Source organism: Mixophyes fleayi, chromosome 8, assembly GCF_038048845.1.
Source record: "Mixophyes fleayi isolate aMixFle1 chromosome 8, aMixFle1.hap1, whole genome shotgun sequence".
Lineage (NCBI taxonomy): Eukaryota > Metazoa > Chordata > Amphibia > Anura > Limnodynastidae > Mixophyes > Mixophyes fleayi.
In genome coordinates this window covers 24,256,380-24,278,761 of record NC_134409.1, presented here as the reverse complement: position 1 = coordinate 24,278,761, position 22,382 = coordinate 24,256,380, and the positions used below count along the sequence as shown (strand labels likewise).

The following is a 22,382-nucleotide window of genomic DNA, read 5'->3' as shown; positions in this document are numbered from 1 at the left end:
GATAGATATAGATACTTTGTCACTTACATTATATAAGCAGTGAACTTGCACACACTGGAGTTTGTCTCCATTTACAATTGACATTCCAACAAGAATATATATGCAGATTTTTGACCAGGTTCAGTAGGACCAATTGCCTAAAATATATGATTATTGGAAAGAAAATATTCCTCCGCGGAGTACTGGCTTGGATTTTATGGTCTACAAGTATTCTGCATCAGCAGCAGTGCTTGGACACTATTTGTACATTACAGGAATTTGACTAATTCCATAGTATCGTTATTATTCATTTACAGCAGTGAATACTGTGAGTTCTAAGAATCAAACAGGTTTTTAGGTTTATTAGCCAGTTGTGCGCGCACTTTTGCTATTTCTATTGAGTATATTTTGTATATAATAGTTGTATGTTGCATATGACTGTGTAACAGAATAAACTGACACTTGTATTTTTATTGGCAATTCATGAGAATATTACTATTCAGATTATTGTTTATAGATTACACTTGTTAGATTAGTGCTGTATTTTCTGTTAACACATTTATGTGTACTTTGCATAAAAGGTTACAGTATGTGGTCTCTTATTATATTGTACTGTAGTTTTGGCATTTCTTATATAGTATCCAATGTATTTTGCAACCAAATTCCAGGTAGAAACGTGTGCGTTTATCCTAATACGCAGATGCAAAAATACATGTCAATTACAAAGTTCTGCCCCCTGCACAGTTTATAAAACAGAGGAGCCGATGGTTCAGAACCTGTTAAGTGTCACAAATTTTATTACAGGAAAACTGCAAGATTACACATCAGATCCCTTGAAAAACAAACTCAAAAATCCCACATCCCAATTTCTTTTGTTTAGCAAGAGTTTGGTTGTAATTGATTATTTTAATTCCTGCAGATGTTTGAGCGGATGTTCCTCTGTGTTTCATCTGAGGAGCCTTGTTATGTTAATCTACTAGCAAGAATGATCAACACCAAAAGGAATTGTATTTTTCTAAAATCAGGGGTAAGCAGCCTCTCTCCACGGAGCAACAAATCTTAGCATGCTCTGCCAGCCTCTGGTAGGGAGTGCTAGGATTTGCAGTTCCACAGCCATAGGCTGCTTACCTCTGTCCTAAGCTGATATTATTCATACTTCACATTTTAGAACCAAAAAAAAGTGTCTGTGCAATTCATAGTCTCTCAGTCCTTTTACCTTGGAGACGTATAAACTCAATTAAAACCCCATTTGTACAGTTACCCCAAGCCTCTAAGTATAAGCTGTATATATAATAAACTTCCATGGCGGACTAACTTTAAGGCTGACTAACAAGTGTGCTTTGTATCTGATGCACTGTTGCATTCTAGATAGAAGACTAGAGAGGGTTTTATGGCTGTGACTGTTTACAAACACCCATGTAACAGTGACTAAGGGATCAGCAAATGCAACAGATGCATGGATATTACACATCCGCAAAGCGTGTGAACAAGGCCTTAATGTGCCGCATAGGAGACGATCGCAAAGCATATTCAAACCAAGAGCATTATTATAAATCACCTACCTGTGTAAGAAAGGTTTACAGTTAAGATAAAATAAGGTAGAGGAACTTAGATATTATCCACCTCAAAAACAAAAATATTCTGCCCACAACCCAAACCACCGGATCCAGTTCTAAATCAGAATATACAGAACAGGTAAGAGACTCCCATTTCACCCACGTCACCAGAGATATGGAAATCTGACCGGGAGAAAATGTTTAATTCTGTATCATCTATACAAATCCTCATGGCAACAGATTCTCCTTTAAGTGGTGATAGGGAGGGAGAAGAAATGGGGGATAGAACGCTGGGTTATATAGCAGACTTGGCCAAGTCCACCTTGGTTGGTAAAGGACCGGCATCTTCATTTTCTTGAGGAATACCGTGGAGAACCACAAGTGACGTAGGAGAGTATTTGTGTAGCTTCTCCTCATTCAGATATTCCATATCACCATATATACTCAGTTTCTGCAAGACATATAGAAATGTAATTAAAAACACAGTTATGCAGCCCTCGCTTGGTGTTCAACTGGTGGGTCAGGACCCCAAATGAGGGCTTAGAAACATTTTCTTGGGGTCCGGATTGTCAGAAGTATTTGACATCTTTTGTAAAGGGCGCCACTGACCTTGTGTAGAGGGTACAGCCACGTGTGTGGGCTGAATGAATGTACAGGAGAATGCAGCCCATTAGTCCACTAGGAACTAGTAATGTTAGTCAAGCAGCGTGTGTCTCAATGAATGAATAGGCTTTATTCTCATGTAGATCCGTCTATACCATAATGTCTGCCTACAAAATTGTGAAGATGATTTTAAAAGCTTTTGGCAGAATGGGTGTAAGACACAACCTGTTCTAGAGGCTGTTCAGAGTATGTTCTATACGAAGACTGGTAGACAGAAGGGGCTTGGAGGGTAGCATTCATAGAGTACTATGACGGACAGTATAACAATTGCATGTTGCAGTTGACCTATTCATCTAGGTACACTGACATTCCACACGGTAAGGATACCAAAGGCTTTATAGATTTTCCCCGCTATGTGAGGAGCCTCAGACTGCTTACAAGCTAAAGTAAAATTGCCAAAAATAAAGCAAAACCACAGAAGATGCAAGAGAATTGAATGAATTCCATATAATTCAGCTCCCATCATTACCATAAGCAGTAGAGGATTCCACAAGATACAATGATAGGTGGAGAAGTGAAAGGTGCTTTTTGCTCTCTAAATGTAAACAGATCTGGAATTGTTACAATGACGATAATTACCTAATAGTTTCACTTATATTTGGAGGTTTCAAATCAGGCATAAAAAAAATAAATAATAATAGTCTCCTCAGTACAATGTCACTAGACCATGGGCAACATTACCTCCCACAGCATCAGATGAAAAGAACAACCATTAGTTATGGTAACATTTAGAACACACACACACTAAAATTATGTATGTATGTATGTATGTATGTATGTATATATATATATATATATATATATATATATATATATATATATTATAGACACACAAACGCATAAGGAACGGGTAAGGATTAAACGTTTTAAATAAAGGTCACTGGAGGTGAGACAATGCAGCCTATCAATGTACTAGGAACCAGTGACTTCACTGTATGCACAAGAATGGCTGCCTCCGCTGGGTGTACATAATTAATACCCATAAAAAAAAAAAAAGCTAATGCTTTATTAGGAGGGTTTTTAAATTAAAGCACACAAACAAGCTTTGGAGTGTGCTAAGAAGAGGATACCGTATCAATTCCTCAATTTGGCAGCTCTTTTAAAAGATAATTTTAACAGACGAAAATAAGAAACTAAAAAAAACCTGCTCAACGGGTTAGTTTACGGTGTGAAGACTTCACATACCAGCTCCAAGCAAACTGCATTGACTAATGTTTGAGTTTGTGGCTTCCGCACAGAAAGGTCCCAAGATTAACTGATTGTAACTATGGAAACGCTGATTGTTCAGATAACGTCTGGCAGAACTCCTAGCGTACTGGACTCAATCTTGTGCAGTTACTTATTGCTGGCCAACAACATTGTAATAAGAAAACTTGCAGCTCTCAACCAAATAACCATTTGTATTGCCGAACGACTGGTCAAGATCTGCTCATGTTTGATTGATCAGGACATAAACCAATGTCAGTTGATAACCACATGGACTCCTGTGGAAACATTAGGCAGCAATGGGCCTTTCAGTCAGCCTGCCTTCCACAAATCCGTTGTTTGAGCTTTCATGAATGTGGCTAAATTGGGTAAAGATCCAGCTATCCAATCAACCAGAATGACCAAGTTGTAATGCAGGTGTAGAGCATTACTTTTGTGGTGTAAATCATATTGGGCCCGATTCATTAAGGAACTTAAATTAAGAAGTTTCTTATTTCAGTCTCCTGGACAAAACCATGTTACAATGCAAGGGGTGCAAATTAGTTTTCTGTTTTGCACATAAGTTAAATACGGACAGCTTTTTCATGTAGCACACAAATACTTGATAGCTTATTTGTACACTGAAATTTAAAGTTGATATTTGTGTGCTACATGAAAAACAGTCAGTATTTAACTTATGTGCAAAACAGAATACTAATTTGTACCCCTTGCATTGTAACATGGTTTTGTCCAGGAGACTGAAATAAGAAACTTCTTCATTTAAGTTCCTTAATGAATCAGGCCCCTTGTGTTCAACTGTTTAATGTTGTTTAGAGCAGAAAAATTGGTGCAACAACTATTTTTTTCCTCAGGATACAATCATAAGGCTGACACTATGGTTAGCATTGCCGCCTGCCAGATCTGGGGCCAGGGGTTCAATCCCAACCAACCTGTGTGGAGTTATGTTCTCCAAGTGTTTGTGTAGGCTTCCTCTGGGTGCTCCAAAAACATATTAGAATAACAATTAAGCTATTGTGTGTTGGAAAATTTAGACTGCAAGCTCTACTGGGGCGAGACCAATGTGAAGGACAAAATATTCTCTATGAAGCATTGTGTAATATGTTGGTGCTATATAAGGGGTAAGAATGAGATCTGAAAATTGCTAAGTGTGGGGCACACAAAAGATGTGAATCGCAAATATATATAGATTTGAGGATTGTTTATGAAATTCACAGAATGACTGCGTGTTGCACCACCCTTAAGTCTCGTAGAATGAAGAGGTTAGAGCTTACATGTTTCTGTCAAACTTACTTTAAAGAACAATTCCATCTTTAATGAGGCATTCTCCTGCTAGACAACCACACCTTAATCAAACATGCCCCCCCCATATAAACCCTCCTTAATCAAACCATTCCACTCACCAACACAGGAACACCTCCTGCCTTCTTGCCAACATTTATTACCACCCCTCCAAGAGATCCCGGAGGGTGTTCAGGTGGCAAGGGTGCTGTGAAAATCTCGTCACCATTTTCCCGCCCCCTGCTGTGCAATGCCATGATTCACAGCATCGCACAGTGGCGGTGCCCGATGTCGCAAGAAGTGTCATTAAGCCCCATCTCCACCCAAGAGGGTGCCTGCTCTTCTGGGAGTACTCCCCAAAGTTCTGGAGCCTCCTGCGAGTAGGCAAGTACGTGTTACCCAAGAGCTAGCTCAACATTAACACGCTTACTTTCCTTGCACAATAAGCTGCCCATAGCTCTTCAACAGTGTTCTCAGCAGCGACAAAACCAAATACATATCTGTAATAAAGCTAATATTTTCTCAATATTATATATTTTTATTATTGTGACAACAGAAATAACGTTGTAGGCATTTCTATTAATCCCAGTAACAGTTTTCTGGGGAGAGGTTCCTTCAAAATGCAGCCTTAGTGGGAAAAAGTCAACCTGCAATGACTTCAGCAATAAACTACAACTCCCATGATCCACTGCATGCATAATGAATTAGTAGCAATGAACATTAACTTTCCCTCTCTTTGACTGTGTTTGACTCCAGTCAGGACACAGACAGAAGGTAACAGAGTGTGAGGGGGGAGGTGGACAGTCTAAAGTCTGCACAGCAGTTACCAACAAGTAAGCTATAAAGAAAATATATATATATTACTCCACGGGGGTTTGGTTAGGTACTGCTGTATCTTCCAATCTAAAGCTACTAGGTATTGCGGTATAACACAGTGGTATATTGTGAGGATTAGATCTTTAAAGTCTAAAAGTGGGCCCCTACATTCTTTCCTGTGTTCTGTACAGCCAATCACAGCGGTAGATGCGCTTTCCCTACATTTGACAAATTTGGGTATGAGGATAAATTCCCCGCACTCTTTTCTTCTGTAACGCCGATAGGTCCCAAGTTGTATTGGACAAGATATATATGCCTAATTTAGTTACCTGCTTAGCAGTGAGCATGTTCTTGAAGTAAAAAAAGCAACAACTCTTCCATCCAGAATAACAGCTATTACACAGGGCTATACAACTGGTCAGCATTATAACATACAGGTTATAGACAGGGTTACCGGTATATGGAGAAGTGTGAGATTACCTCGGCAGGAACATACTGATCCGACGCTGTAGCTACCGTAGCACAACAAATCCAAAGTAGAACCACGATAGAAAGAACCAGACTCGCTGTGAGGAGCCAGTTAGAATTTCTAAATAAATTAAATAAAAACACATTATTACAAAAACCTAAAGGTCAAAAACTTGAGTGACATAATACTGACCATGTACTATACAATCCGTCTAGATCAGCATATAATAATAATATACACCGAGAGACAAACCAGCTAGATCTGGTTTTTGGAGGGAGGTATCGTGGAATCCATATTGGTAGGCATGATGTGTAAGTGTGTGGCAGTATAAAACAGACAGGAAGAGCAGGTCATATATCATATTACACAGGTAAAACTAATGCAGAATATGGTTTTGAAGAAAATTGTGACACTTATGAAGTTTTATGGGTCAATACAAAAGACATCCATTGTTTTTTTGGTCCCCTATATCATGTGCATCACTGAGCTTGCAATAACCAGTTTGACCCCCAAAAATATGTGTAGCCTCATCCAGAGTTACTGTCTGCTCATAAAAGCTGCTAAACTTATGGTCCCAAATGTAGTGAGGTAGCAGGCTATTCCCACTAATATATATGAGGACAACTCAGGTAATTCCCTGAGGTGAAATGCATAAGAACAGTCAGTTTCCTTAAGGTATCACGGATCTTTATGAAGAGCCGCCTGCCAGTAAACCCCCATGTAGTGATCCTTCCGCTAAAATATTGGACGAGCACTTCCTCCTTTGGGTAACCCTAGCTTTCTACATTAGAACCCTAAATGTAGTTTCTGTTTCAGACTCCTAGCTGGGGGACTGGAGATTGCAGGCAGAGATCACTGTATCACAAGCACGCACCACATCTGCGCTTAAAATCTCCATTCTTGCTGCAGGAAGCTCCCTCCAAAGATGGAAAATCTCCTTTCATCTACGAAACTTGGGGGTATATTTACTAAACTGCGGGTTTGAGAAAATGGAGATGTTGCCTATAGCAACCAATAAGATTCTAGCCTTTATTATGTAGAATGTACGAAATAAGTGAAAACTATAATCTGATTGGTTGCTGTAGGCAATATCTCTACTTTTTCAACTTTATCAAATATACCCCTTGGAATCTGTATTCCAGGACAAGAAGGATAGTCATGTAAAACTAGGACACTGAATTAGTGTGGGACATATGGACTGTGTCTCCCTTATATTCCTATTTTCACTTTTATATTGTGAGCCTCTTGAGCAGGTATTTCTGGATTATTTGTGCCCATTTGGAAATGTCAGTAAGTGTCTTTATGAATGTCCCATTTATAACTTCCCCAGCTGTACATTGCCGAAAGAATAGGTCTTGTACTTTATAAATAGATGATGACAACATACAGATGGAGAAGAGCAGAGCTTCAAAAAAATCAAATGGTGCATCAGAAGATACATTCCGCTGCCTGGAAATCACAGTCTTGAAGTTCATCCTCCTCTACTACATTTTATCTTCTAAAAAAATAAGATGACGCATGGCACAAACATGATGTTAAACAAAACGAGTAGCATAATGTAGACGACTAGGTTGATAATGCACATTTGTGTTTGCACAGCTGAAGCGCTCTCATGTGACAAGGAAACCGCAAGATAATTATTGCTATTCGGTCTACAAGCAGTGTATTGCTAGTTCTCAAATGCCCGGAGGACACCAGCTTAAGATGGGAGGACTCAGAGGAGATCATTTGAACATACAGTAATTGTATTGACCTACATAGAGAAACATTTCATAATGCCACTCCCTCCATCTAACTCCAGAACGCCAGCCCTCCGGCTCCAGGGGCCCTCTCCGACTGAATCACCAGGCACGAGCTCTGCTGCTGAACCAAAGAACAAACACGATATGCGTTATTACAAACATTATTATTATTATTATTATTTGTTAGGCGCCACAAGATTTCTGCAGCGCCGTACACAAAGCAAACAGTAGACTATACAGGGTGAGACAGTACAGAACAATAAACAAAAATACCAATGCTTCAGAAACTCCAGGCAGGTTAATGCAGTAGAGGCGGAGTAGAAGAACAGGTGTGGAGACAAGAGGGAAGAAGGCCCTGCTAATTCGAGCTTACATCCTAAGGGTGGGTGAAACGAAACAGACACAATTGAAGGAAGTTGAAGTGTGGGGAGAAGGACTGGGAGGAGAGAGGATAGAACGTTAGGAGGAGATGCGGGGTTAGGTAGAAGGTTGGTAGGCTTTAAGGAACAGGTGAGTTTTGAGTGCTCGTTTGAAGGAGCACAGATTAGGAGAGAGACGGATGGAGCGAGGGAGGTTGTTCCAGTGAAGGGGGGCAGCACGGGAAACATTACAGAATAAGAGATGCCAATCTGCATTACGAGCAACCCAATCGAAAGACTTACAGGACATTGTGTCCAGCATGTTGGCTCTCACTGATGGGTCTTCTAGATCCAGCGGTGGCATTTGCTGAATTTCTGGCTCAGACTGAACAGGCAAAGAAAGAGAAAATAAAACAAAAATGTTATAATTCTCTTAGAAGTTCAAAAACCAAACATGCATTCTACACAGACAATATCTCTATAGCTACGATCCGCAGTTGTACAGTACATCACAGGCAGATGGTAGGTTCTAATTTGGAGAGGAATTCCTGCATTCAATTGATGGATAACCTGAAAATATTGTCGATCTATCTATGAATTGGACTGGCCATGCCTTAACCTTAGGTATCTAAAAAAACAAAAACAAACATCTATGAGGGAAACCAAAAATCATCCTTCAACTGTTCAAATGATTTAATGGATTGTCATTTTCTGTGTAAGCCAATGTAGCTAAACAACCTAAAAAAAATTGTGAAAATCTTAAATCAACTTACTGAATTTACTTATTCATCAACCTATCAATTGTCCGAATAATATTGCATTTACCCATTGTCATTGTACCACCTTCTAGAGCCCAATACTTCCTCACTCTGCTTTTGGGTCCTCCAGAAGCATTCAGGTGTAGCGAAGGTGTCACCCAATTGGACAGTTGCTAGTTGCCATGACCAATCACTGTTCAATCAATGCTAAACTGGCATGCATTAACATTAACACAGGGGAATATGTCATCAGGGATAATCAGAGTTGAGGTGAGGGCTAGAAAAGTGCAGATAAGGTCTCAAGTTTACATTGAATTTTAGTGCTGGCTATAGAGGAGACCCATCATAAGAGGGGACAATTAAAATGTCTCTCTTTGCTTGCAGAATGAACTTCTACATCTGACCTTGGGTGAATTACACATATTTGCTGTCCCTATAATTGGTAGAAGTGTAATAAACTGGGGAAACTTCTGATGCTGCACCAGTTGTGTGAAGGCCAGAATATGTAGAATAAAGGAGGCTTTGTTTGCACCCCTTAAAAAAAGCGATATCCACTTATTAGAAAAAAATAAAAAACTTGCCAGTTTAGCTAAACAATCTGAAAATTTGAGAACACCTTAAATCAACCACACTTACTAAGGAACTGACCTGTTCACCGTCCTATCAATTGTGCTAAAAAATTAACACTAAATTACATTACTTGTGGCTGCTGTTTTATAGTTCACAAGAAGAACATGGCAGAACCACATCAAAAATGGTAACTGTGCTGGTGGGAGATGTGTACTGCAGATGTCACCTGATTGGTCAGTTGTTATAGCCTACACTATGACCCTCCCCTTCTGACTGCTAGTAATATTAGCCATGGCTCCAGTCATCTGGGCACTGTGCAATGCTCAGGGTGCATCTCTTTAAGGAAACGTTCACATTGGTGGTTTTAATTTGCACACATTGCATCCCCTTTTCTTCTGGTAGACAGAACATAAATGTAGGGTACACAGGATGGATTAAGTCTTGAGCGTTCATATCCATCCTGCATTATGCAATATGTTCCCAAGCGTTCCTGCCTCTGTTCTCCATATAATGAAGGATCATACAGATACCAGACAGGTGAATTAAATACCCCATATATGGTTTATCAGTAGCACACAATTCACTGAAGACCTATTCCACGTTATCATTTACTAGTTTTTGCTTCTTTTTTCTTTTCTTTTTTGTAGACTGTTTACATGAGGAAATAGGAAATGTGTTTTGCCTGTACTGGTATCTATGCATTCCATTGTGGATTCAAACAAGTGTGTGGAGCAGAATTTAGTGTAATGGGATTATTCTCTGTAACAGCAATCTAAAGACAAAACTTGTGCATTCATTATTTACTTAAGATTTTGAAAGGCGTTTACAAACTTTGCCATAAGTAGTTACTTACTGTTTCAAGAATATATAAATACACGGTCATCATTTAATATCATACAGTGGCTTTTAGGTTATGTGCTTTCTTTGCAATCTCCTTACATTATTTGCACTACAGGTGTAGCAGGCTTCTGTGACAAACAATCGGCATGATCTGGCGTATGATTTTGTGGCACTGGCTTTAAATCACTGGCATACAAGTATAGGCCAGTGCGATATGGCTTGATATAGGCAGTGTGGTTATTACACTGTGTGACAAGCGCTGCATCGTGCCGTCTAGGTGAAATAAAGATGGTACACTTGTACTTTGTCTCTCTATATATTATTCCATTATAATGACCTCACTGGAAAGCCTTTTGCCAAGGTGACCACACACATACCTGCACTACAAGAATGCGTCCATTATCTGCTTGTATGTATAAGGTCCAGGAAGATGTCATTAGACTTTGTGCAGAATCCATCATGTCGCTCCAGAAAGCTCTTACGAATGTTAGAGGAAAGAGGACGTGTATCCGAGGCATCATATTGGAGAGCTGTAAACATTAATAGAAACAAAATGCTTCACCCAAAACACTCACTTGTTACAAAGATAACAGTTACATTTAAACACAGTCCATAACCTCCAGAAATATTCTGCGAGAACGAAGCTACAAAATGTTGCACTTACCTCTTCTTGTCGCTTCTCCGCAAAAGGCAACTGACTGTGACAGCCGAGGATACAAGCATATTGCTCATTGGACTGGGGATAAGCTTCCACACAGGCTGTAGGAAAATAGCAGACAGCTTCAGTACTAAAGTAAATATAGATGCAAGATAGATAAAAGAAATAGCTAGTATAGAGATTACAATCACACGCCTCAAAGGAGGTTGGAGAATACAGTGTAACGCCAGGAGATTTGCAGCATGACATTTGTTACCCCTTGTCCTCTGTTGTCTTCAGCTTGGTCTCCACAAGAGGGCAGCATGCTACAATGTTTTAAGTGTGTGGCACAAGTGAAGCCAATCTCATAGGGTACAAATGCCTATAGACCATGTGTATAGACGCCTACGCCTGGTATTACACCACGTTATACCTGATGCAATTTGTTTCACAAAACCATGTGACAAATTATTTATATAGCTATCCCTTAGTTTGTACACATACAAGATACTTCTACATCCACACGTAACCCTGGCATTAAGACGGATATGGATGCTACATGCACAGTTGAATTTCTACAGGTATCAATAACCTCTCGACCTATGAATAAACAACAAAACCTAAAAGTTACGTTTCTTCACAGGAAATAGTAAAGCTGAGTTCAAAGCAATTTGGCCATACCCGTTGGTGACCAAATTGGACGAGGCCCTACTGGCTACATTGCCACCTGTTATTGCATTCGGAAGATAACCAGTCAAAGAGGCCAACAGAGACCATCATCCGCCAGCATCTTTTGCCATGCCCAATAACGATCCTCTAGATCTGGAGGATCATTATCAGGTGCCATTGTCGTTTTCAGCCCACATACACCTCTATATTGATTCAACTGCCAGTCATCAGCTACTATATCACAGCAGCTTTATCAGAGATGGAGACATTGGAGATTAGGCTGTGACTGTGGGAGAAGGTTTATCTGCCGAACAGGTAATGCAAGGAGCCAATCAGAGACAAAAAGTGGATGATGACAATAAACAGTGAAATGATTCACACTGCAAGCATACAGGAAATGCTTATGAACTATTTCACAATACGTGAATCACTACATTTATTTGTGTTTTAATTTATTTTAAAACAGAGGATTGACTTAGATTTGGTGGTCATTTAAGGAGATTACAGAGAAACATCCGCCAAACATTTATTCAAACTTCCAAGCATACTCCCTATACAACTCACCCGAGTCACATTCCACCTTAGTCTTGTTGAAGTCATCTTCATCCTCAGCAAATTGACAGATAGAGAAAAGGCGACATCCTCGATGACAGGCAAACAGCTCCCCTTCCTGCGGTGAGATGACAGTGTTCATGAATACATATAATATCACCGATACCTGTAACTGGGAGACTTTGCAAAGCAACATTGACTCTGTGTAGGGCTACACTTGCTAATTTTGTCATGGGACAAATCCCAAGGGCTGAAACAAATGCATAGTGATTTCCATTAGAAGAAAAAAAATAAAGTGTGTAATCTTAAATTTAATATACCAAAATGTAATATAATGCAGGCAGGCCACAAAAATCCAAAATACAGAATTAATGGTGATGAAATGTAGTCATTTAGAAATTAGAGGATTTCTAGAACAGGGGAACACACTTTTAAATTGGAGGGAGGAACTGGTTTTTTTTTTGTTGTTGTTTTTTTTACAGAATAGGTGATAGATGCATGGAACAGTCTCCCAGCAATTGTGGTAGTGGGGCCTCTACAGTAAAAGAATGGAAGAATACATGGGATAAACATATTGCTATTCTAAGGACTTTTAAACAAACACACACACAAAAAGGTAACTAAATGGAAAAGGTTCTTTACTGCCATCGATTCCGGTTTTCAGAGTGTGAAATAGTTGCATGCCACCGAACAATGGCAGCTCACTTCTGCTAAACTAACTGTGTGGCTCCATAAAGTGTCTGCACAAAAATACTACCACTGCACACATTGTTCTAAATAACAATTAAAAGTACCCCCCTCTATCCTCCAATAATGTGGCCTCACAGATCACTGTACATGTGATCCCTTGTCTGCATTCAGCAGATCTCCCCTCACGTGAGCCTCTGCTCCAGGCAGTCTCTGCTTTGCGAGGCAAAAAAAGGGAACATAGTTGTAGTGAAGTTACACTCTTATATTACACCTATGTTCATTATAATACTGGTAAGTTATGGAAAGTAATTATTAGAATACGAATTGGGAACAGTAAACATAAAATGCATACCATGCTATAATTTTCCAAATGATAACAGCAAAGTTACAAAGCAAACTAACCCTACAACACTAACCAAGCCTGTAAATGAAAGTGACTAATGGGGCTTCTATGAAGCCAGTCGGCTCTGTCATTTTGTGGATGGTATGTTTTGCATTTTGAGTTGCTATCTTGCAGTTTAATCTATGGTTGCAATAACTGAAAACTGCAAAATAAAAGCAAATGTAAAAGTTGCATTTCTGGAGCACAATAAGTTGGAAAATGAAAAATGTAAACCTAACAGAATTGGCAAGGCATCACAAAAAAAAATTTCACCCTATGTGTTTCAATGTTCCACAATTACAGGCAAGTGCATGCTATTTGTCCCATGTAACTTGTTTTTCTGGTTTCCAATTCGGTTTGTTTAAAAACATAAAATTTGTCACTTCCAATCAGAATCATCTTCACCACTCATTCGTAAAAGACGCTGCAAAACTTTGCAGCGGGGAACAGTCAGAAAGTAGTATCGAGTGCAGGAAGGAAAAGCTATAGTGAAGATATGGGGTTTGAGAGAACTCTATTTTTCACATCAACAGATGCAATCGAACAAAGTTGCGGCATGCAGTAACATTGTCCTACTATCCAAAAAACGTTCCTAATAAGCACATCCCATTGTGTACCATGGTTTACAAGTTATGTGGCCTGTCTTAAGCAATCTGTTCAATAACAAAATTCACAAGTGTAACCTTACTTTTAAAATTGTGAGGTCCATAACAAACACACATCAAAACATAAAATAATTCAGTTTTCTCACCATCAAAGAAAACACATAATTACTCTAAATAAAAGTATTTAGTGATCAGATGATACTGAGATATATACAATCTTGGAGTTTTGGGATAAGAACAACTGAGAGTTCAGATACATTGTCCATGAAAAGATTGACATAACATATATAATAATACATACATAATACAGTGCATGTATTCAGCATATATGTGGCATTACGTTTTATAAAGCACTATCAATGTATGTTTAAAAAGAAGGAATTAGTGAGTGCAGGATGCAATGACTGAAGCAAGCACTTGTGCTCATTAACAGACTGACTTACTACTTATATTTGTAAGCAACAGTTTAATGCATGACATTTATTTCTTCCATTTTGAACAAATCAGGAAAGTATGTATACCCTGTATGTATATCTGCTCTTGGCCTGCTGACTAAACATTTGTTTACAATCTTGATCCTGATTCCAAAGCTCCACTCAGCAGCTCCAGGAGGTGGCTGGGGGTGGAGCATGAGCTCTTACTAATCCTACTAACCTCTGGGTAGGTATGCAGGGGATAGGTGCCTTCACACACATGATGACAGGACGAGCTGTCTCCCAGGAAGGTGTCCAGGGACCCCAGGGCCCCCCGGGTGATAAATAACAACAGCACAGCACCCCATAGTTTGCATGTGACGGCCATCTTTCTCCTCTCAACTGTTTCCGTATTCAACATCCGGGTATGACGTCGCGCGGCGTCACGCACGCAATGTTTGTGTACGTCATCACGACGCGACGTGATGGTGCTGTAGGAAGAGGGAGACACATTACTGCTGTAACATGGACAGGTTCGTCATCAGGAACCCCAGCCGTCAGCCGCTGCCAGCGGGGAAACGTAAGGGCTCCCTGGGACAGGCCACCCTGCACTCCCTGAAGGTGAGCGTATACCGAGCATGGCAGCCTGTGGCTCCGCCCATTGTGGTACTGCAAGGGCATGCTGGGACTTGTAGTTCAGCAACAGCTGGATAGCCAGAGACTGCCTGCGTCTAGTGTAGATCTAGGAGGTGATGAATGGGACACTAGATAAGCAGGCTAGGCTGGGACTTGTAGTTCCACAACAGCTGAATAGCAAGAGGCTACCTGCGTCTGGTGTAGATCTAGGTGATGGATTGGACATGAAATAAGCAGCGTATGCTGGGAATTGTAGTTCCACAACAGCTGGATAGCTAGAGATTGTCTGTTTGTGGTGTAGATCTAGCTGTTGAATGGGAGACTAGATACACTGGCATCCTGGTTATTACTACTCATTAGCAATAAATTGCACATCATACCTGGCGCCGTGGTTAGCACTTCTGCCTTACAGCACTGGGGTCATGAGTTTAATTCCCGACCATGGCCTTATTTGTGTGGAGTTTGTATATTCTCCCCGTGTTTGCGTGGGTGTCCTCCGGGTGCTCCGGCTTCCTCCCACACTCCAAAAACATACTGGTAGGTTAATTGGCTGCTAACAAAATTGACCCTAGTGTGTGTGTGTATCTTAGGGAATTTAGACTGTAAGCTCCAATGGGGCAGGGACTGATGTGAATAAGTTCTCTGTACAGCGCTACGGAATTAATGGCGCTATATAAATAAATGATGATCATGATGATACCTGTCAACTGAGTCATCTTCCAGTGGGATCATATTCTGTTCTCTTTCTCAACAGATATGGCAGAAAATATGTATAAATCCAAAATATTTATTATCGCAAGTATAAAAACAATATATGTAGCTCAAATGTGTATAAAGACAAAATGGTCTAGTATATAACGAATAAGTATTAATAGAAAGAGTCCCTGAAAAGGACATGAAAATTCCAAAAAAGTAATGTGTTTCTCGACTTCTAATATATCATAATATATTATTATTATATTATGATGTATTAGAAGCTTATTCTTTGTTATATACTAGACCATTTCATCTGTATACACATTTGAGCTATATATTGTTTTTATACTTGTGATAATAAATATTTTTGATTTATACATGTTTTCCCCCATATCTGTTGCAAACCTTTTTGCTCAGTTTTCTGTTGGCGCAAATTTTAATTTTTTTGCACTATATTCTTTATCTTTTTAGGGTGTGCCACCCCTAAGATAGGTTGCGACAAACCTTATTATTTATTTGTGCTTTAAAGTTCTTTATCAGCCTACAAGAGTTTTTGTTGCTTTACATTTCTGTTCTTCTCCCCACTTACTATCCAGTTGTAGTCACCTGGACTTGGTTAATTAATTTACCCTATAATTTTTATATTTTTAACATGACTTGCCTAATTCAGATTGGAAAATATGTGGAAAAAGTAGTAGCAGTGCAGGTTTAGGTTGTGACTGCTGGTGGTATTTATAAATACTGTGTTTTGTTTGCATACTGACGAAAAGGTAATAAAAAATTGGTTACAAAAAGCAGAATAAGCGATACTAACAACAAAAAGTCTGAAAAACAGACTTAAACATACAAAATGACATGTGCCATGTGTGCATTTTGTCTACATCGTGCGTTATTATGCTTAGGGGACTTTTCTTTACTGGAAGGACGTGGTTTTGTACATCAAGATGGCACCAAAAGCAGGCACTGAAAAAGGCTGCCTTTTCTGATGGGAGGGGCAGGGCGGATGAGGGTGTTCCTAGCCAGGGCTAGCCTGAGCCATTCCTGGGCCCCAGACGGACATCTTTTACTGACGTCACAGAATGTAAGAACCAATGTGCTAAGTATTCTTGGAATGTTAGTTATGTTCCATTATTACTTGGTGATGTGCTGACATCACAAAATGAGAGGAACCAATGCGCTAAAAGTATATGCCGTAAGTGTACCTATGATTAGTCTGTAAAAGCATTGATTATATTTCATAAAGGAAGGCCTATTGAATGACAGAATAAATCTCATTGCAGTTATTTTTAGAGGGCTTCAGGTTTGTTCATTGATATATGTTGGTGTAGGTGTGCTGCTATGTTTTTTTACCAACTGAGGCTTTCTTACGTTAGATTTTCAGATGTAGTATCTGACATGCTGTCTCGTTTAGAGAGTTGTGGTCCTGGAAGATATAAAGAGATGGAGATGTATCTTGGAGCTGCCTAACCAAACCAAGGAGAATCTCTTGGACGCTTTGATACAACTCAAGAAGAAAATCCCCTCAGAGGAAGTGATACGGTCCACGAAAATTGGTAAAATTCCCATGACAGAGTTTACGCTATTTGTCATTCATTCCACAAAAAAAATGTACAATTCAGATTTGGGTAGAGTTCGGTAAATGAAACCAGAACACTGAATATTATTTACTAGGGCTATGGCATTACTGCCAGTTTGGCGGATCCATTGATGTCTGTAATATCAACCAGCGACACTCTCCTCCTGCTCAAGTGGGCCTTCCAGCATCGATGACGTTCCACTTGAACATTGGTGACACTCCTGTCTGTTTGTAACAAGCAAGTGACAGAGAGGAGAGTGTCATTGGCCAGCTGCCTGGGTCCCCAGATAAATTATATAAAGTATTATTTTTAACTTAAAGAACTCCCATCAGGTACTGAATTGTTTGGTTTTGGGGGGCTTTATTCTTTTAAGTAGTCAAGTGCAATTTATTTTATTCTGCATTGGTAATTGTGTCATGTCACTTGGACTTTGCAGGGTGCTGACAATGCCCTGGCGGTTGAGTTCTGGAACATAGATGATGACTGCTTAGTTTTGCTGTAATTGTAGTTGTATCCTATGCAGTAAAACATACAAAGCAGTAAATAAGTTTCCCCAGAGGATAAAGTTCTTTCAAAACATAGGAATAACTGCACAGATCCTCATTTTGGGTCCTAATGCAGTAATATCGACCTGCTGTGGCCATAGACAACTATCCATTGTACTTGAAGGTGCACTTACATCCATATAATTGTGTTTTCTATTGGACCCAATTATGGGAGCTGACGAAGATACATCCCTATCAGAATTGAAATGACCCAATGCCTTCATTTAATTTGAAACTTGTCCTAGATATCAACCTGGGAGAAAGGAACCTTTACAGGCAGAGGTGGGGGGAGTATCTGCCAATCCACACGTGTCCCAGACATTAGACCTTCCTACTACAGGCGTAAGGAAGGTCTATCTGGAAAACACTACTCCTAGATCAAGTTCTCTTTTAAACAATGATATGCAAATTTGATGATGGTCATCAAAGATATTTAATATGTTGTGTAAAATGAAATATAATTGAGCTTTTCAACACATTTCATTAGAACAAAATGCAATTGTACGAAACATGTTTTATCCGAGTTAGATATTTATCACAGTGTTTTGTTTTTATTATGTAAAAGGGAGTTAGTTGATCTACTTTTATTTTTAAGATACATAATTATAAAAGTCTAAAACAAAAAGAAAAAACTGGCACTGGGTAACAACTAGTCCAAAAAATAATAATAATAACAAAAAGTCGCAGCTGTAAAAAAATATATTCATTGAGTTGTACTTAAATAATCCTGATGGATTGTGACGATTTCTTAGAAGGAAAACGTAACAACAGTGGTTTAAAAAAAAAAGTAATTGTCCTGATATTTGTTGTTGCTTTTAAAATATATTTTTTCCTTTTAATTCTTAAATTTAGGTCAATCCAACCTGTAACTCCAGAGGTAAATAATATTCTGAATAGTACACAGTAGCTACTGGTATTTAGTTTGAGAATGAGACCTTGGGTATAGCATGTTCAGATAAGTCATACTTGCCAACATTTCATTTTTTTTTCTCCGGGAGCTGCTAGTAGGAGGTAGGCGGGTAGGGGGCCCCGCCTCATTACGTAATGACGCAAATCGCATCATTTTACAGTGGGGGCGGGGCCAAACGGCGCGATTCCCGGTGAATCGGGGCGTTTGAACCGTATTCTGCCAACTTCTGGGCAGATCAGGGAGATTGCCACACTCTCTCGGGAGTCCGGGAGACTCACGCAAAATGCGGGAGTCTCCTGGACGTTCCGGGAGAGTTGGCAAGTATGAATAAGTGCACTCATTCTCATACAAGATACCTGTAGCTACTGTGTACTATTCAGAATATTATTTACCTCCTGAAGTTACAGGTTGGATTGACCTAAATTCAAGAATTAAAAGGAAAAATTATATTTGAAAAGCAACAACAAATATCAGGACAATCGCTGCCTAATTAATCCATGTATATTATACAATTGAAACGGCTTAACTATATGCTATATATGTGTTCTGTATGAGCTATGTGACGTGTATTAATCATCATCTATATCAGGCCTGTCCAACCTGCGGCCCTCCAGATGTTTGTGAAACTACAAGTCCCAGCATGCCCTTCCAGCTATCAACAGGTTGTCTACTGGCAAAGCATGCTGGGGCTTGTAGTTTAACAACACCTGGAGGGCCGCAGGTTGGACAGGCCTGATCTATATTGAATACCAGCTTTTTGTGATCCGTTATATTACCTATTTTGTTTTGGTTTTCACTCCTATGTGGGGGCTTTTATGCAATATTATTAGTTATTATATTGATGTATTAAATTCTTGGTTTTTTTTTTAGAAACCACTGTTACGTTTTTCGTCTCGGAAACCGTCACAGTCCATCAGGATTGTTTAAGTACAACTCAGTGAATATATTTTTGTTAGCGCTGTATTTGTGTTTTTCCAATAATTATAACAGTATAGTATTTTATTATTTTATGGATTTATATGAATTGTCTATATTTTTATTCTATATATTTATAGCTTGCACTAGTCTATTTATTTTTTTTGTTGTTTATTATATGTTTAATTACCAAACCAGGTTTATATCTATTTGTCTGGTATATTTTATTTTGGGACAATTTGTAGTAATTACCAATGGAGCTGCTATTTTTCTTTTTAGTTTATTATTCTTTGTTTGTGGGTGCTCAGTTCACCTCTATTTGTGTTTTATTTTTTTCTCCAGCTAAATCTCTGAGCTTCAGCAACAAGAACTTTTCTTGTATTATGGTCTTTTCTTATTATTCACTAAAAAAATTAAAATAAATCTGGAGCTTGTATTTTTGGTCTATGGATATGCCAACCATTTATTTTTCTTGTCTTTCTGTCAGAACTAACAGTGTGTGTTCCTTTCGCAGGCGAGGCAGTGGAAAGCCTGCAGATACACCCTGACAGAGAAGTATCTGAACTTGCTAAGGACGTACACACTCAGTGGGAAAAATATATACAGGAAAACCGCTGCAAACCCACCATAGAAGTGAGGAGTGATGCCGCAACTGAGAAACTGCGCAGCAATGCCAGACGGATGCTGTGTGAGGTCTTAGACATGGAGGTGATATAAACAGAACACAATGAATCCATATTTGTGTGCACAGATACTACATATACTGTAGGTTGTAATGTATGACACTTTTATATACAGAGGCTGCCAGATTGTGGGGAAATACTAACCATGAAACGCAGTCTATCGGTTCACTAGGAACCAGTGACCTCTCTGAGGTACCCTAGAGGCAGCCATTTTGTGGAGTGAGCCAACTATTGAATGCAGCAGGTCAATCCCCAAGAAACCGTGTTCTAGAGCTTATAATTTTATATAAGAATATTGTATTTCATTTGTGACCAAAAGTAAATCCAACTAAAATAAAATAAAAAAATAAATTAACCACGGGTTCCATCAATGACACCTAGGGGTATATTTACTAAACTGTGGCTTTGAAAAAGTGGAGATGTTGCCTATAGCAACCAATCAGATTCTAGCTGTCATTTTGTAGACTGCACTAAATAAATGATAACTAGAATCTGATTGGTTGCTGTAGGCAACATCTCCAATTTTTCAAACCCGCAGTTTCTATAAACATACCCCTTAGGCTTGATCTGGCTCCTCAGACAAAAAGAGGTTAAGAATGTGCCAAGTGTAGATTTTTAAATGGTACTACAGCAATAAATTGCTTTACAGACATTGATGCAGTGTGCAGAATGGTGGTTTTTAATGCATTACAAAAAGTGTTGGAAGCACAGGGAGAACATGCAAACGCTTCACAGATAGGGCCCTGGTCGGAAAAGAACTCCTGACCCCAGCACTGTGAGGCAGCAATGCTAACCACTGTGTCGCTGCACTGCCAAATGTACTTGAATAAAGAAAAATCCTTCTTTCAAAATGACAGCATCTCTGCATGAACTGACAATAAGTTGATTAAGCATGTAATAATAATTCTGTATATAAGGCACTGGCTAGCATGTGTGTTCATACAGTGTCATAAATATAGTGGGATCGGGAACACATTGTCTTAAGTACTTTTCTTCTCTCTTACACCAGGTTGGTGACTCTTTGGCTGAGTGTATTGAACGTGAAGTTTTCCACCAAAGCTCCCGGCTGATCAATGTTCACTATCGCAGGACAGTCCGTGCCCTGGTCTTTGCTCTGAAGCACAAGCCAGAGATTCGATCCCAAGTTAAGGATGGACACTTACCGGTCAACCAGTTAGTGCAGAGTCATAAGAAATAATGTGCTGCCAACTGTACACAAACAGGACAAACACCGTATTGCACATGTCTTCAAAAATGCAGGTCTGTTCCAGCTGTCTGGCTTATGTGATCCTCTGGAGCATCCCTGGCCAACCTGCGGCTCTCCAGGTGTTGTGAAACTACAAACACCAGCATGCTTTGCCAGTAGATAGGCAGCCGAGTGCTAACAGGGCATGCTGGGACTTTCAGTTTCACCAGACATAGAGAGCTGCAGGTTGGCCAGGCTGCTCTTGAGAATGCCCTGCATATAAAGCTGCCGATAGTTTTGCTTTTTAACATTCAATTGAAAATCCCTCAAAACGTTAAAGGGAGAACTCTTTAAAGCGGAAATGGTGATACTTGAAAATTATTTATTTTTTTAAATGTCTTATTTTTAAAAATATTTTTGCACTTGGAATAAAAATCTTAATGAGCATTAACGTACAATCTCCTGGTCTAAAGATTATTTGCTAGGAAATTGGATGTAAATTATAAGGTAGGTAAGGAGTGAGGCCTCTTTCCTCTTGGGCTCGCAGCCAAAGATAAGTCCACGTAAAGGACACTCGCGATGACTGAGGTGTTGTTCCTTTTCTGTATGTTACAAGGATGTATTGTGTCCAGTATCTTAATATTTATATTCGGGTGGGCACGCAAATAAGCATGCCAGATAAGACCACATGGACTGTTCCTATTGGCTCCTGACAGCAGCGACTCGAGCCACACCCGAGTATCCAAAAGTAAGCAGGATGACACCGCTGAGGACCGAGCTTGTTAGGCCACTTAACAAATCAGCTAAAGGGTGCAAAGTTTCACCTGGTGAAACCATGATATGATCCAAGAGGAGCAAATGTCATTATTCTGCTTGCAGAGGAAATACTGGCTGCTTGTGTAGTGTACACATTCTGGGAAGCTTTATTTGTATGCTGCCATTTAAAGTTGAGCTAGGACACGCACCCTCCAATCTCTACACATCTCTCTTCACACACAGTGCAACGTGGGTTTGTGCCAAGGTGCAAGATTGCTCCTTCTAACTGTATTT

General features: G+C 39.5%; 2 protein-coding genes across 4 annotated transcripts; one reads left to right on the top strand and one right to left on the bottom strand.

Annotated features, from left to right (window-relative positions):
• Positions 1–758: 758 nt before the first annotated feature.
• On the bottom strand, positions 759–14,607 carry TMEM59 (transmembrane protein 59). Of its 2 annotated transcripts, none has more exons than XM_075182147.1 (8): positions 14,426–14,607; positions 12,107–12,212; positions 10,901–10,995; positions 10,614–10,766; positions 8,372–8,453; positions 7,725–7,830; positions 5,979–6,087; positions 759–1,986 (listed from the first exon to the last, which is right to left on the bottom strand). In XM_075182147.1, exons 1-8 carry the CDS (start codon positions 14,603–14,605, stop codon positions 1,831–1,833), a joined length of 987 nt encoding a protein of 328 aa, XP_075038248.1. In that variant the 5' UTR covers positions 14,606–14,607; the 3' UTR covers positions 759–1,830. The 2 variants fall into 2 exon arrangements, with proteins under 2 accessions (XP_075038248.1, XP_075038249.1); XM_075182148.1 differs by having other exon boundaries at positions 7,725–7,827.
• Positions 14,608–14,656: 49 nt separating this feature from the next.
• Positions 14,657–21,790, top strand: TCEANC2 (transcription elongation factor A N-terminal and central domain containing 2). Of its 2 annotated transcripts, XM_075182150.1 has the most exons (5): positions 14,721–14,805; positions 16,440–16,597; positions 16,928–17,069; positions 19,978–20,171; positions 21,156–21,790. In XM_075182150.1, exons 2-5 carry the CDS (start codon positions 16,502–16,504, stop codon positions 21,342–21,344), a joined length of 621 nt encoding a protein of 206 aa, XP_075038251.1. In that variant the 5' UTR covers positions 14,721–14,805; positions 16,440–16,501; the 3' UTR covers positions 21,345–21,790. The 2 variants fall into 2 exon arrangements, with proteins under 2 accessions (XP_075038250.1, XP_075038251.1); XM_075182149.1 differs by lacking the exon at positions 16,440–16,597 and having other exon boundaries at positions 14,657–14,805.
• Positions 21,791–22,382: the final 592 nt, after the last annotated feature.